The following is a 15,204-nucleotide window of genomic DNA, read 5'->3' on the forward strand; positions in this document are numbered from 1 at the left end:
AGATATCAATCACTACTCAATCAGAAATCTTATGTTACGACCAGATGTTAACCCTCCCATCACTCCCTGCCGAGATCACAGTCTCCCCCTTGTGGTCAAAGGTCACACTCTGCACACTGTCCCTGTGGCCCTCCAGGCTGCTCACACTGCCAGAGTCTACCTCCACCAGTTTCACCAAACCGTCGCTGCTGGCAACCGCCAGCATCTTCCCTGAGTGGTTGAACGCCACTTGGTTGGCACTAAGCGGCCCAGTGTCTCCAGCGGCCATCGGCGATGTGGGTTTTCTCGTGTCCCACGTGTTGACGATGCCGGAAGAGTCACAGGAGGCCACCATGCTGGTCGCTGAGCTGAAGGCAGCATGGTTGCAGGGGTGATAATGTCCGAGAAAGGTGGTGGTGCAGACACCTAGCCTGGCATCCCACAGGGCGAGGGTTTTGTCAGCGGAGCAGGTGAGGAGGAGGTTGGAGGAAGGTAGGAAGCAGACGCTGTTGACGGAGGCGGTGTGTTGGCGCAGTGTGAGGCGACAGCGCTGGCTGTTCAGGTCCCACAGCTTGGCGGTTCTGTCAGCGGAGCAGGAGGCCAGGAAGTGACCACATGAGTGAAAGGAGCATGCCCAGGTGGGCTGGGCATGGCCAGAGAGCATCAGTACACAGCAGCCACGAGAGAAGTCCCAGAGCCGCACCTGCAGGAAGAAGTACACATCTGTAACCAATGAGGTGGGTTTATTCTGTGATGTCATCAGGACCAACTTACTGTCGTGTCTCCGCTGGTTGTCGCTAATTTTGATCCATCAGGGTGAAAGCTACAACCGGACAGCCAATCAGAGTGACCCTCACCGGTCAGCAGCATCTCACCCACCTGGCAACACAGCAAGTGACATCACACGTCAGTGCATCATCCAATCAGAGTGACCCTCACATGTCACCTCCCCACCTCTTAGAGCTTTCACCTCCTCTCACCTTTTCTCTATCTTCTGGGAGAACCCACAATCTCCAGGTGCTGTCGTCACTGGCCGAGACAAGGATCAGTTTTCTTGGATGCAGGTCGATGCAGCTGATTGGCTGCTGGTGCGCTCTTATAGAGCATGCGAGGCTGAAAGATGCGAAGCTTTTCCCTGTGTGAGAGTTCATTTGTTCCAGGTAGGCCCTTGGGAGCCCACTGCAGGGGGGGAACTCCGAGTCCTTCAGGTGTGCAGTGGTCTTTGCTTGTGGTTTCTCCTTCCTCCTCTCCTCCTTCACCTGCGCTGGTGTAGGGTCTGTGCTGCTTTGCAGTCTCTCTCTGTGAAAGCTGAGGAGCATCTTCTGCCTGACAGCTGTTTGGTATTTCTCCTCCAGCTGCCTGAGCACGGGGTCGTACGACTGCAGATGTTTCTTCAGGTGTTTGAAGTCCTCTGTGAGCCTCCTTTTGTCCTCGGAGACTCGCTGGTGCTGCAGCCGGTGAAAGTCCCGCTCCCTCTGTATCCTCACCAGGCTCGCTCCTGCACCCAGCACCTCCTCCCTGAGCAGCTCCGTCTCTGCGCGCACCGCCTCCAGCTCGCTCTGGAGGAGGCGTCGGTGTGTGAGAGCATCGGGGATGAAGTAGACCCCCGGGGCCGCCGTGGCTACAGTCTTCAGGGTGTCTGTGAGGCGCCTGAGCGCCGAGCCGTACCACTCCACTTCGAAGCGGCTCAGAGTCCGCGTCAGGCCGGCTCTGCGCAAGAAGTTCCTCAGGAAGTCGTCCACCGCCTCGGGGATGTTAGACAGAGTTTGCGCTTGTGGCGGTTCAGAATTTCTCTTGGGAGCTGCTGAGGAGGAGAGAGCCTCCTCAGACTTCTCCTCCTCAGCACTGCTCATCTCCTCCTCTTCCTCCGCTCCTTCTCGTCTTCTGTCTGACATTTTCTCCCCTTCGCCTCGGAGCTTATTGTTTACGCGTTGCTATGGTATTAGCTCTGCGTTGCTTAGCGTGTTACCACGGTAACCGCGTGACCCCCTGCGTATACGTTTGTTTAATAGGTTTTGTGGTTATTAAAATGCATACATATTTTACATTTTAAATGTTTTTAATTATTTGTTTTCATGCTTTCGTTTTTTATTTCCTGTTTTTCCTTCAAGTGTTCTCTCTCTCTCTCTCTCTCTCTCTCTCTCTCTCTCTCTCTCTCTCTCTATCTATAATTTTTAAAATATATATATTTTTAAATATTGTAAAATATTGATTATACAAATATTACTCTATCATCATAACAAATATTACTCTCTCATCATAATGGTGTACATTTAAGATGAAAAAAATGTAACTTACAGAGGTTATAAAGAAAAAGTCCTTTGTCTAAATTTTAACTTTAAAGTCATACGTTTGTAGTAATTTCCGGATATTACAGACACATATATACAAGACGAAATAACTGTGATTTTATTTTTCAGTTGCTTTTAACACTTTTAACAGCTGTCTTTTTACTCCAGCACGTACACCAATGCTAGTTCATTTTTAACTATTAGAAAAACACTGGGTCAGACAATAGGGGTAACATCTAGAGAGGAAAACACACACAAAAATGCTACACTCTTTGTAACATTTTTGCAGGTAACAGCTGGTATATCCGGCACAGGTGTATTGAGACGTGCTGACCGATAGAGGGCGCGCAGGTCGCGCAGTGTGCGGCTGCGTTATACGTTAGCTCATCACATGACTGTCAGGAGGAAAAATAGAGCAGGAAGAGAGTTTGCTTTCTCCTTGTTGTTGTAAACATTTAATTTTCACAATAAGACGGAAGAGCAGCTTTGTGCTCTGAAGATTCATGGATCTAAAAAAGCGCAATTCTGTTTCTGGGTGGTGACGGTTCACTTTCATGGTGCTGAAACCAAAGAAAAGACCAAGCCAAACTTCGCCTTAAATTTGCTTCATTTAAAATAATCTGGATTATCCTCCGAGGTACGTAAATGTTAAGACGTGATTTTATGATTTATTATGTTATAGCATAATGAATGTTAATTCTGCCTGCATTTGGCCAGTTTAATGTGAGAGATTTTGTGTAATAGTGATTGTAACGTGTTCCAGTCGATTGTTCTGGTGGCACACTTGATGCTAAAATGAAGCTAACTTCAGTTCCTGTGTCTCTTCAGATTTACAATAATACATTTTCTGAAATCAGTCATGTTGACATCGTTTGATGTTTGCTGGGATGGATTGTGAATCTGAGTTTAACCTTACATTTGCCGTGTGTACCAATTAAAGAGATTTTCAAATAGAGTCTGGCCGAATTCGTGTTTTTAGCAACAAAAAACGGTGGAGGAAATCAAAATAAAACCGTTAAATTTACAAAAATGATACTTTATATTCTGCTTCAGACTTTTAAGGATCTAAAGTACACTTTCTTTCTTTCTTTCTTTTTATAACTATCAACGTCCCGCTGTGGATGCATAACGGTGATCTAATGTTGTTTTAAGTTAGCGGTCAGTGCATGAAGAGGAAGTGTTTTAGGGGAATTATTGCTAATGGAGTGAACGCTACTAAAGTTTAAAAAGAAATTGAGCAATATTACCTCTTACCTCATCCTTTAGTTGAGAAAAGTGACATTAAGTGGGTTAGATTGTCATGTTAATATTGTGATGTCAGTGTTTTAAAGTCTGTTAAATAATCGCTGACATACAGTAACTAAATACATTTACTCAAGTAGCTCTGCCTGTTTCACAGCTCAAAATAATCCTTTTTTAATTTTACTGTCTACTGTTTCATGTCACTTGTCTCAAACAACCTGCTTTAGCTCCTCCTACTTTAAGCCACCTTTCTTCTGATTGGCTGTCTTCTGTAAACAGAAATTCTGTGGCTGAGATGACTAGAAATAAGGAAAATAGGTCCACTTAATCTACTAAAATGTGTAGGAACTTTATACTGAGTAGCGGTGAAAAAGAGAAAATTCTGTCTGCTTAAAATAATGTGTGGAAACTTTAAGGTGGTCTGAATCCTTTCTTCATCTACCTTATTTCTAAACATTTTCATGCAGTGATGTTTATCTATTTTTATTCTGAAGTAATGTATGTATGAAATGTATCTGCACACTTAGTAACCTCAGTATTAGCAGAGGTTGTAAACTAATGTATGAGAAAAAATTCTTGCCCACTTGGATACTAGGAAAGGGGCTTAACAGAATGGCCCCCTCCAGATGATCAGTTTACTGGCTGGCTGGCAGGCCACAAATGGTTCCTTCCTCTCACCCTCAGCACCGGAGCCCCACAAAATTATGTGCTGAGAGCAGGACTGTTCTCAAATAATAATGCATCTGCCCACTGGTATGAAATCAACCACCTTTCACCTGGTATAAGGAGAGCAACATTGAGCTGAACTCAGGAAACCAAGGGGACCATGAAAAAACAGCAGAGTATTATTCTACCCTCTCAGTATAAATCGGGCCTAGGTAGAGAAGGTGGATAACTTCAAGTAACACCCTGCTGAAGAAATCCCATCAAGGCTTCTACAACCTCAGGCGATTAAAGTACTTCAAACTCCTGCTCAGGGCGCTCAGGAATCTCTGCACTTCTGAGAAGGGTGCATCATTCCCTGGGCATGACCACTTATCCATCAGGAGAGTAGTTGATTCAGCTGAGAGAAGAGGATGTGTACTTCAGATGATGCAGATCTAGAGGCGAGAGGATCGCAGGAGATTCTTCCAGCCACCCTAACAGCTGACTGCCATTGGGGAGACACTACTGTGTGCTGTTTATGTGCTGCCAGCACAGAAACAATATGGAGAAGCTTTGATCTTCATGCCATCAGACTGCTAAATGAGACTGCAGCTTAAGCCCACACCACCCACTACCCACACATTACCCAGTGAGATCAATGGTTTGAATGTCTGTCAGCTAATATTAAAAGAAAAAGTTGATTGGAATTCTTGTGTTTATGTCTTCTTCTTTATTTGTGTACAGCCAGAGTGCTGGATATTATACTTGTATTAATGTGTATGTAAGAAATAATCTTAAAACCTGAAGTTAAATGTCTCTGTCTTTATACTTTCAAAGAACCAAATGACTACAGTAGACACAAACTGAATAATCATAATAAACACTGACTTGTTCCCTGTAGGGTCAGAGGTCACCATGGGCTCTGCAGTGGAAAGGACAGATGAGCATGTGAGGGAGTATCTGATCTACCGTGGCTTCACCAACACTCTGAAACATCTGGACAACGACATAAAAGCCGACAAGGAGAAAGGCTTCAGGGTATGGCTGGCAGAAACGTTGTTGGATGTATTTCTGTTTCCTCACAGTAAAATAGTCACATCATCTGGAAGTTGGAGAAAGGAGCTAGCAATGGTGTGAAGGGTTAACGAAAAAAGCTGCTATTTCAGGTTTTTGAAGAAGTTTCTTCTTTCAGCAGAAAAAGGACACTGAATAACTTTTCATTATTTTTGTGCTGTGCAGGTGGATAAAATCATCGATCAGCTGCAGCAGTTTGTCCAGAGCTTTGACCTGGCTGGTCTGAAGGAATACTGGCTCTACCTGGATAAACGTCTGTTCAGCAGACTCGAGGATGTTTACAGATCCACCGTCAACAAGCTGAGGATCAGCCTGTACAGATACTACATCATCAACACCGTGCAGGTATCACCTCGTGGAGAAATCAGACATCCTGCTGCGTGTTTCTGAAACAAAGATTTAAAAATCTATCTCGTCCTTCCAGAAAGGAAACCTGGAGAAGACTCAGGAGTTTTTCCAGAAGCAGGCGTCAGAGCTGCAGGGTCAGGCTGAGTGGCGTGATTGGTTCATCCTGCCATTTATCTCCTCCCCTGAGCAGAACCCCGCCTTCTGTCAGTACTTCTCCCGCCAGTGGTCTGACACCTTCCTGGTTTCACTGCATAACTTCCTGTCGGTCCTCTTCCAGTGTATGCATATCCTTGAGTTTGAAACACACAGCCAGCCTTAATATTCAACATGCTCTGACAGTTTAGAGGCGGCCGCACTGATCTGCTGGAATTCAGTTTTCAGTCCTTAACTTGTTTCCCACCTCAGCCTGTCCTCCTCAGCTTCGATGCCGAAGTCCAGAAGATGACCTGCCTGATGGAGGAGAATGAACAGCTCCGTCAGCTGGTGAGAGAGAGCCTTTCATTTTAAATTAAATCAATTTTGCGTGAATAATGTAAATGTAGATTTGTTCAAAAAAGCTACAACTGATCCCGTCGTTTACTTTAAATCACCCGTCATGTAAATTAAGTCTCATTATTTAGCTTAAAAATTAATTTCAATGGGTTTCCAAAAGTTCTGTTTACTTCTTAAAATCAAGTCAAATCCTATTAATTCTCACTGTATTAATCCCATGATTTGGCCACCACTCCGTGCCACTTTATTAGGTACACCTTGGTCGTACTCTATTGAACCCCCTTTTGCCTTCAGAATCACTTAAATTCTTCATGGAATATTTGACAAATGTCCGCTGTTAGGTGGATATCAAGTGACTGTGGAGGCCATTTGAGTATAGTGAACTCATTGTCCTGTTAAAGAAATCAGTTTGAGATGATTTGAACTTTGGAACATATCAAATTGTCCCAAAAACATCCATTGTAAAATGTTACATTGTGCTTGCGGAAATGGTTGACAGCAATGCTCAGGTAGGCTGTGGCATTTAGCTGTTACTAAAGGGCCAAAAGTGTGCCTAGAAAATAAACCCCACACCTTCCTATTGGCTTGAAGTAGCTGAGGCACTGACCTCAGCAAGACATTTCGATTGAGAAAAGCCACTCAGAGGATATTTTTTACTCTTCATCCCATTCTCTGTAAACCCTAGAGATAGAGGTTGCGTGGGAAAGTCGCAGTAGATCAACCTGGCACCACCAACCACGCCACATTCAGAGTCAGTTAAATCCCATTTGTTCCTGACTCTGATGCTTTGTTTGAACTTCTGCCGGTCGTCTTGACCGTGTCTACATGCTTAATTGCACTGAGTCGCTGCCATGTGATTGGTTTATTCCATTTTTGAACTAACAAAAAGTTGGACACTAGTACTTAAAAACATAGACTAAGTGTAAAAGTTTTTTCATGAAACAAAGTTTTAAAATGTGATGTGCTCCATGCTGAGCTGTAGTCAGGGTAGACGTTACGTCTGACCAGTCTGCTGTATCTTCGCCAGCTGTTCGCCCTGCAGACGGAGAGCCGGGATCAGAGGGATACAGATGAGATGATCCACCACAAGCTGCCGACATACGTCCAGAACATGGACCGACTGGGAGACACTGAGCTGTGAGAGACTAACATCACTGTCTTTACTGATGACTAACCACAGCAAAGATGGCTGCCATTCTGTCCATTTTTAAACACTGCCAACATCATGATGTTTTTAACCATCAATAGTCAGCTCATTTCTAAAATGAATGCCATGCTTTAAAAATTACAAAGTATTTTTATGGAAAAACTGGCGTATTGTGCTTGTATTTATCACTTTGAAACTCTTAATGTGTTTTGTGCTGTGAGTTGCAGATGGCAGCCATCTTAAACCTTAAAATATTAATCAAGATTTTTATCCATTGCAGCTTTGTGGTTTCGTTTGTTTTTATTTTGTTTTTTTAAGTTACATTTTAACACAAAGCACAGAACGAACATGGACTGATGTTAGCATGGTTCAGGCCTAAATGAGAGCTAAGGTTGTTGCACTTTTTGTGACAGTATTTATTTAATAAATGACGTAACCTCATATCTTCATATTCAGGCACTTTAAATCAAACAAAACTGAGTTATTTTGTATTTATTCATATAAAAAAAACTATTTAAAACCATATTTTAGCTAACGTATTGTTGCCAAAAATGCCAAAATATTTATGCTGTTGCAGTATTTAAACTGTGTGCTGTAATGCGGTTGATGTTTCACAATAAACAATTCACCTGATGAATTGTTCCATTGAGCCATTTTTTAAATTTTTTTTTGTTAAACTTCCAGGCGATCGATAGACCGGGCCAGCAAATACAGTTCCCCAATAAACTTTAAAATACTCTAAAAAAATGTGATTGACAGAAGTATCTTTTAAGAAGTTAGTTAAAGCTCCTCATCTGGATCGTTAAGGGGGCTTGAATGGATGTGGGACCCGATCTGAAATGGACCCAGAAAAAACCCAAACTCAATACACTTTTTTTTTTTTTTAATGGATGCTAAGGGGCTAGTTGGCTGATGATGGCTGATGATAAGGCAACCTAACTTTTGCAGTAAGTGTTGTTAGACTTGTCAATTACACATTCATTATTTCCTCTTCAAATGAATAATTCAATGCATGATGGTGATAAACCACACCCACCAAGTATTATACACAAAAATGGTCTTGACAACAAAAACATGGTGACCCATTTGGTTCTGAAGTGGACTGCAGAAGACCTCTAACAAGAAGCCCTTGGATCCATTCATTTTCTTCTGCTTATCCAGTTCAGGGTCGTGGCTGTGCTAAAGCCTGTCCCAGCTGCCATAGGGCAAGAGGTGGGGTTAACTCTGGAAAGGCAGCCAGACTGTCCCAGGACCAACACAGAGAGACGGACAACAATTCATACTCACATTCATACCTAAGGTTTTTGCATTACCAATTAACCTAATTCCATGCATGTTTTTGGACTCCAGGAGGAAGCCAGAATTCCTGGAGAAAACCCACGCAGATACTGGAAGAACATATAAACTCCGCACAGAAAGCCTGCAACCAGATGGTGGATTTGAACCCAGGGCGTTCTTGCTGTGAGGCAGCAGTGCTAACCGGTGAAGCAAAATCCTCGTGGTCCTGAAGTGGATTTATGAAGACTTTTACCAGGGAGCACTGACTTGATTTCCTACGTTTTTGGAGTAACTAAAAACACAGTAGACCCAAAAAGATCTTGACCAGAGATCACTGATAACAAAGCCACGATACCCCACTTGATTCTGAGTAACTGAGAAGCCTGGGGACCAATAAAGATCTCTACCAGGAAGCAAAGGAGCCCTGGCAACAAAGACTATTTCTCCCACCTATTCACAGGAAGAAGCAACACATCTTTGGCTGAGGATCTGCACATAGGCTTTTGCCCCCCCCCCCTCCTCAAAAAAAGCTACTTTCATCTGTGCCCTTGTCACAAGAGGTCACCACAGCTCTACATCTTTGATTTGGCAGAGTTTTATGTTGGATTCCCTTACTGAAACAACCCCAAAGGGGATTTGTGTCTCAATACAGTAAAATCTCTTCATAACCGTGCTTGAGAATTAGAAAAAATCTTCAAAATTGAAAAACCAACTGGTAAGAATAGTAGTCAGGGTAGAAAAAAATAAGTTTTTTAGGCAGTCAAAAGTCTAACCTTATTTTTTACTTACTGAAAATATACAAGTTTTAATGACCTAAGTATCTTTGATAGTGATTGGTCCATTTAGAGGTCTCTGTTGGAAGGTCATAGCAAGACTGGACAGAAATGGCCTGTCACACCTTGGTTTTGATATTGTGCAAACAGGGTTGTTGCTTCATAGTGAGAACTGCTCTATAAGTCCAATGAACAGCAACCGGCGAACCAGCAGCACGGTCATTGAAACCCCACGAACTATTGATGCTCATGGGGTCGAAAGGCTTGCTGGCAAAGAGCTACAAATCATTGAAGACCTTGATGCTATTTTTTGTCAGAAAGTGTCAGAACACACATAGTACAGCTCTACTTGTTGCAAATGGACGTGTATAGCTGTAGACCAGTCAGTGTACACATGTGGACACCTGTCCACCAACGAATGTTCACCCAACTGGACAAGTGAGCAGCGCAAAAGGATAAATGCCAGATGCATGTTCATCATGTGCTTACAAAGGAAGAGATGGCAATTATGTGATCAAGACAAGTCGGCATAGCCAGTATGATATCTTGGGTTCTGGTGTTTATTGTGCTCACTTTAACTATCCAAAAATTGTCGCAAAACTCATACCCTTTCATGGCAGTGGCATTTGCTGATAGCTGTGGTCTCTTTGCTTGGATTCAGTGTAGTAGTGTGCTGTTTTAAAACTTCCTTTCTTTTTTTCTCTTTGTAGGGACTTAGTGACGAGCCAGCGAGCTGTCAGCACTGCCACCACCCCTACCAGAAACTTCTTCTCAACATTCCTACCACAAGGCAAACGTACCCCAGGGAAACCAATGCAAGCCATCTCTGGGTCCTCACCAAGCCAGGCAGCAATGGGCAGGAAGGACCCACTGAGTAATCAGGTGAGCACAAGGAATTGCCAAATTCACAGATTTAAAAAAGACCTTGACTCACAGACTGGATGGTTGTTTATTTAACAAAATTGGGTTTTTTGCAACTAGTGAGTCAGAGACAGGTCATCTTATGTTCAAAAGCTGATGATTGTATATGGAAAGTGAAAGACCCTTCACTTTAGAAATTTGGTACTTGGGACAGTATACCTTCTTCTGAGTTACCATCTCATCAGGAAGATGATAAAAACTAACAAACCCTAATAAAGAAATGTCTCCAACTAGTTGGACTTTGATGCTAGTTTCTAATGTTGCCCTAGCAGTCTACATAGTCAAATGTATGGGGTATCTGGTTGTTGTTATGGGCTATTTGGCAACATGTACAACTGTTGTAAGAGCTTGTCAGTAACAAGTCAGACTTGTTCCTGTTGTAACTTAGTTGGGGAGATTTGGACACCTCTTATGTGAGGTGTGTCGGCCATGTGCAACCAGAAGGAGACTCCCAACACAGATCCAGGACACACCAGAGAGGTCAAGTCTTTTAATTGGCTTGGGAAGATACAAAAAAGCTGAAGTCAGGAGTAAGGGAGGCCTAGGCATCTTTGCTTATGCTACCAATGTGATCTGGACCCAGATTAGTGATAGAAAATGGATAGGAAATGGCAAAGATTCATGATGTACAATGGGCGGTAACCAAACTGTCCAATAAGAGATGTCTGTTAAGGACTCTGCAGCAGACTAAACTTCACACTGATTCAGGATCGAGGCTTGATTGGGTTCATTGGGTGCGTCCATTAGTATAATAAATATTGGTTAATGAATTTGATATTTTAATTATTTTCTACCACAAAGTTTGAAAATCATTCTCTCAGAGAGTAATAGCAAGCTGCACTGGTGTTCCAGTTTTCTACATTTACGGTTGTAATCATTTCCATCTTTTTTAGCCTGTGAAATCTAAAGAAGCAGGCCAAGTTAAGGAGGTGAAGCCAGCATCTACCCAGTCATCAACCAGTGAACCAGTGAGCTCCCAGTCCCAGCTGTCTACAAACCAGTCAGGGAACCAGAATTCGAGACACAAAAGAATCCAAGATCATGAGAAGGAGAGGAAGGAGCTTTTCTCGAAACCACCACCACAGGTATAGTTGCATCCTTTAGATATGCAACAAATGCGATGCCCTTAGTCTTACCTTACCTGTGGAGGTAAAGGTCAGCTATGTTCAAACAGTTTTGCGAGTGGTCAACCTGCACTTTGAATTAGTATGCCGGAAGACAATAATTTTTTGGTCTGGTGAGCCCTTTCATGTGTTATCTTCAGACATCAGAGAAGAAAGGGGAGCTGGGGGAGGGGGAGCCTCCCATGGAGTCCTCAAGTGAACCTACCGATTCCTCAAACAGCAGAAGCTGCGGTGCAAGCCAAGAGGAACCTCCCTTCATTAAACTCAGCCAGGAGGAGTACGGAGAACACCACTCGTCCATCATGCACTGCAGGTCTGTCTGTAACATTGTCACAATTCACCCACTTTAAGGATAAAAACAAAAACTCAGCCTTAATCAGTCTTTTTTTTTTCTTTCTGTTGCCCTTTGCTTGTTTTCAAGGGTTGACTGTTCTGGTCGCCGCGTCGCTAGCTTGGATGTTGACGGAGTCATCAAGGTAAGCCTGCATTTCATAGTCTTCAAGCTACGGTATTCTAACGGCATATACTGACAGGAAAACTCATGAAAGACTTCTTCCTCTGCCCCTCCTACTCCGTCAGGTGTGGTCGTTCAACCCCATCATGCAGACCAAAGCCACCATCATGTCCAAATCTCCTCTAATGTCTCTGGAGTGGGCCACCAAACCAGACCGACTGGTAGCAGTGTTTACTTTCAGATACATTGATTTTATAAATATTCTGATAAGGTAACATTTTACCATGCACTAGGTCACCAATGAGCCACCTAAGGCTAGGGTTAGGATTTCGTTACTTGTTTTCAGACAGTTGTCTCTAGTGCAATGCATACAGAACAATTGCACTGCCAAAATTAATTTACAAGACTTAATTTGAAAGGTAAAATCTCTTAGTTCGTTGATATTTGCCTATTTAGCACTAGTTAAAACAAAAACCCAACCCTAAGCCTAAACCCCAAGGTTGCTTGTGACCTAGTTGATACACCAAACACATCTGTCCAACAGTAAAATTTGTGTTTGCATGTGTGTGTGATCAGTTGTTATTAGGCAGCGGCGTTGGAACAGTACGGTTGTACGATACGGAAGCCAAGAAGAATCTCTATGAGATGAACATCGACGAGGCTCATCCACGGTAAACCTGCATCCTGGAGCTCCTCACTAACATAATTAGGACCAATTTCTGCCTCTTTGTTGGCTTTGTATTGCATGAAAGTGCCTCCTTGCTGAGACAAAAAAGTGTCTAAAAGCTGCAGCTCAGGAACTCAGAAGTTTTTATGGAGCGCTAAACTGAAAATCTGATCCAAACGTGGTTATGTTTCAGTATCAGTAATGTTGTTATGTGCCAAAATTAATGTCAACCCATCCGATAGTGATGGAGCTAAAATGGGCGGTGCTCTTTTATTTTATTGCATTATAATTTGACCAAATTTAATGGAACTACATCCATAAACTAGATTTACTGTGTCTTCAACAGTCGAGGTCATCTCCATATGAGAATGTATTTTTCTGCCTTTCAGTATCTTGTCTTTAGCCTGCAGCCCCAGCGGTTCATCGTTTGTCTGTTCAGCTGCAGCTCACAGTCGATCTGGAAGTGGCGAGTCTGCTCCTCGACTTCCCATAACGGTGTCTGGTCAGCTGCTGCTATGGGACACCAAGACTGTCAAACAGCAGGTGGTTAACTGATCATTTAGCTAATATGTCTGCACATCAGTCCAAGACCAGGAACAGAAACCACTGGGGTTAAAGAATGTGTATTTAAAACTCCAGCTATAGCAGAAAACTGGAGCAATAAAAGCTCCAACTGCACAGACTGAGTCAAGGCGTCCAGTTCAGGTAGCTGACGTGAAGCCTCAGGGAGCTAGCAGCTCAGAGGGCAACCACGTGTCAATCAAAGTGGCCACACCTTTCATTTTAAGCTGCAATGGGGGTCAAAATGGTTTATGTATAAACACATTCATAAACAGTAGTGTTATGACCTTTAGAGGGCAAAACTGCTTTTTAGCAGGCTGTAAATGTATTTATTTCTCCTGTAAAGCTGGACGTTTTACACCGAATATGTCCATGGCAGGGGTGGCAAGCTCCAGGCCTCGAGAGCCAGTGTCCTGCAGGTTTTAGATGTGTCCTTGATCCATCACAGCTGATTTAAATTGCTAAATTACCTCCCCAACATTTCTTGAAGTTCTCCAGAAGCCCGGTAATTAACTAATCATTTGATTCAGGTGTGTTGACCCAGGGTGTTATCTAAAACCTGCAGGACATTGGCTCTCGAGGCCTGGAGTTTGCCACCCCTGGTCTATGGGACTGATTCACTGCTATAGTGAGCCTCCAGTGGACATGATTAGAACTGCAGTTTTTGGCACTTCAGCCCTATAGGTGCTGCTTAAACTGTGTTTGCACATTTTAAACAGGCTACCTGACTGCTCTAACAAACCTGAAACCTGTTTCCAAGAAAGGTTTGGGTATTAACTCAACTTTTCCTCTGTTATGTGCCTGACTATGAGCTCCAATTCAGTTGCCTGGCAGTTTCAGTTAAACTAGTTAAACTGCTCTTTTTATTTCCTGCCTGTAGCATAATCAAAGTTCTGACTTTCTGTCTCTCAGCTCCAGTTCTCTTTGGAGCCAGAACCAGTAGCCATAAACTGCACAGCCTTCAATCACAATGGAAACCTGCTGGTGACTGGAGCCGCTGACGGAGTCATCAGACTGTTTGGTCTGCGTTCATACTCGATTCATCCAAAGATTATTTTCAGAGAGGATTAATTTGTGGCCTCTTTGCTGTCACTTACCAAAACCCAAGTAAGTTAAATACATTTCTGTCCTCTGTCATCTGTAGATATGCAGCGGTATGAGAGTGCGATGAGCTGGAGAGCTCATGATGGGGAAGTTTACAGTGTGGAGTTCAGCTATGATGAAAATACCGTCTTCAGCATCGGAGAAGATGGCAAGGTGCGTGAAAGCCAGAACTAGTGTAGCTCAGTCTGTTCTCCTTATGTTACTCAGGAAAGTCAAGAAAATATATGTGTGTTTGTGTGTTTGTGTGTGTGTGTGTGTGCGCGCGCACGCATGCAGTTTATCCAGTGGAACATCCATCGCTGTGGGGTTAAGCAGTCGGAGCAGATTTTACCTCAGGACGCCACCGGGCCCTTCGTCCTGTCGGGGTACAGCGGCTACAAACAAGTAAGCAGACCTGCTGGTTAATTTTCAAGACAGCACTTCATTTGATTTCATGACCAAAGCTGAGTAGAAAACATTGAATTCTACAAAGTAAATTAAACTCGGTTCATAAGAAAACATTTTTTAAAGTAGTTCAAAAAAGTAAAATCACCAAAGTGAACAATTTGGGGTGCTTTTTTCTAACTTGGTGATATAATTCTTGTTCAGGTTCAAGTCCCTCGAGGTCGACTCTTCACGTTTGACTCTGAAGGTCAACACGTCCTGACCTGTTCTAGCTCCGGTGGACTCATATACAGAGTGAGTACACCTTCATGTATGTATGTATGTATGTATGTCTGTCTGTAAGTAAGTAAGTAAGCATTCTTTAATGCTTTAAATGTGTTTTGTATTTTAAAAATTTTCCTGGTCCCCTCTCTTCCAGCTGGCCAGTGGGGAGTCAGCTCTGGAGAGGGTGCTGTCGCTGGGGGGGCATAAAGCACCAGTGGTGACCGTCGACTGGTGCTCAGCAGTGGACTGCGGCACCTGCCTGACAGCCTCCATGGACGGGAAAATCAAATTGAGCACGCTTCTAGCACAGAAGTCCTGACTGGGGACCTAACGGAGGTTCTCTGTTCTTGTGTGTCTGTGCAGTTTCAGAGATGAAAGGAAGACTCGAGGAATGTTTCATGATACAAACAAACCTGTTTTTAAATCAAATTAGGATTAAAATCTCACTGAAGGTTC

General features: G+C 43.3%; 2 protein-coding genes across 2 annotated transcripts; one reads left to right on the plus strand and one right to left on the minus strand.

Annotated features, from left to right (window-relative positions):
- Positions 1 to 34: 34 nt before the first annotated feature.
- On the minus strand, positions 35 to 1,874 carry LOC134619203 (sperm-associated antigen 16 protein). Its single transcript, XM_063464976.1, has 3 exons — positions 960 to 1,874; positions 754 to 858; positions 35 to 682 (listed from the first exon to the last, which is right to left on the minus strand). Exons 1-3 carry the CDS (start codon positions 1,872 to 1,874, stop codon positions 35 to 37), a joined length of 1,668 nt encoding a protein of 555 aa, XP_063321046.1.
- A 784-nt stretch (positions 1,875 to 2,658) lies between these two features.
- On the plus strand, positions 2,659 to 15,204 carry wdr91 (WD repeat domain 91). The gene is made up of 18 exons (XM_063463216.1): positions 2,659 to 2,907; positions 5,059 to 5,195; positions 5,397 to 5,576; positions 5,656 to 5,862; positions 5,979 to 6,062; positions 7,099 to 7,208; positions 9,980 to 10,151; positions 11,084 to 11,275; positions 11,455 to 11,627; positions 11,736 to 11,790; positions 11,894 to 11,989; positions 12,345 to 12,439; positions 12,825 to 12,978; positions 13,909 to 14,017; positions 14,141 to 14,253; positions 14,377 to 14,484; positions 14,689 to 14,778; positions 14,903 to 15,204. The coding sequence occupies exons 2-18, from the start codon at positions 5,073 to 5,075 to the stop codon at positions 15,065 to 15,067; spliced, it is 2,226 nt and encodes a 741-aa protein (XP_063319286.1). The 5' UTR covers positions 2,659 to 2,907; positions 5,059 to 5,072; the 3' UTR covers positions 15,068 to 15,204.

The sequence above is a fragment of the Pelmatolapia mariae genome, linkage group LG20 (assembly GCF_036321145.2).
Source record: "Pelmatolapia mariae isolate MD_Pm_ZW linkage group LG20, Pm_UMD_F_2, whole genome shotgun sequence".
In the NCBI taxonomy this organism is placed as follows: Eukaryota; Metazoa; Chordata; class Actinopteri; order Cichliformes; family Cichlidae; genus Pelmatolapia; species Pelmatolapia mariae.

Coding starts and splice junctions, on each gene's coding strand:
- LOC134619203 (XM_063464976.1), bottom strand. CDS start 1,874: ATGTCAGACAGAAGACGAGAAGGAGCGGAGGAAGAGGAGGAGATGAGC. Junction 859..959: donor TCCCAGAAGATAGAGAAAAG/GTGAGAGGAGGT, acceptor CTGTGTTGCCAG/GTGGGTGAGATGCTGCTGAC. Junction 683..753: donor CAACCAGCGGAGACACGACA/GTAAGTTGGTCC, acceptor TTCTTCCTGCAG/GTGCGGCTCTGGGACTTCTC.
- wdr91 (XM_063463216.1), top strand. CDS start 5,073: ATGGGCTCTGCAGTGGAAAGGACAGATGAGCATGTGAGGGAGTATCTG. Junction 5,577..5,655: donor ACATCATCAACACCGTGCAG/GTATCACCTCGT, acceptor TCGTCCTTCCAG/AAAGGAAACCTGGAGAAGAC. Junction 11,628..11,735: donor TCGTCCATCATGCACTGCAG/GTCTGTCTGTAA, acceptor CTTGTTTTCAAG/GGTTGACTGTTCTGGTCGCC.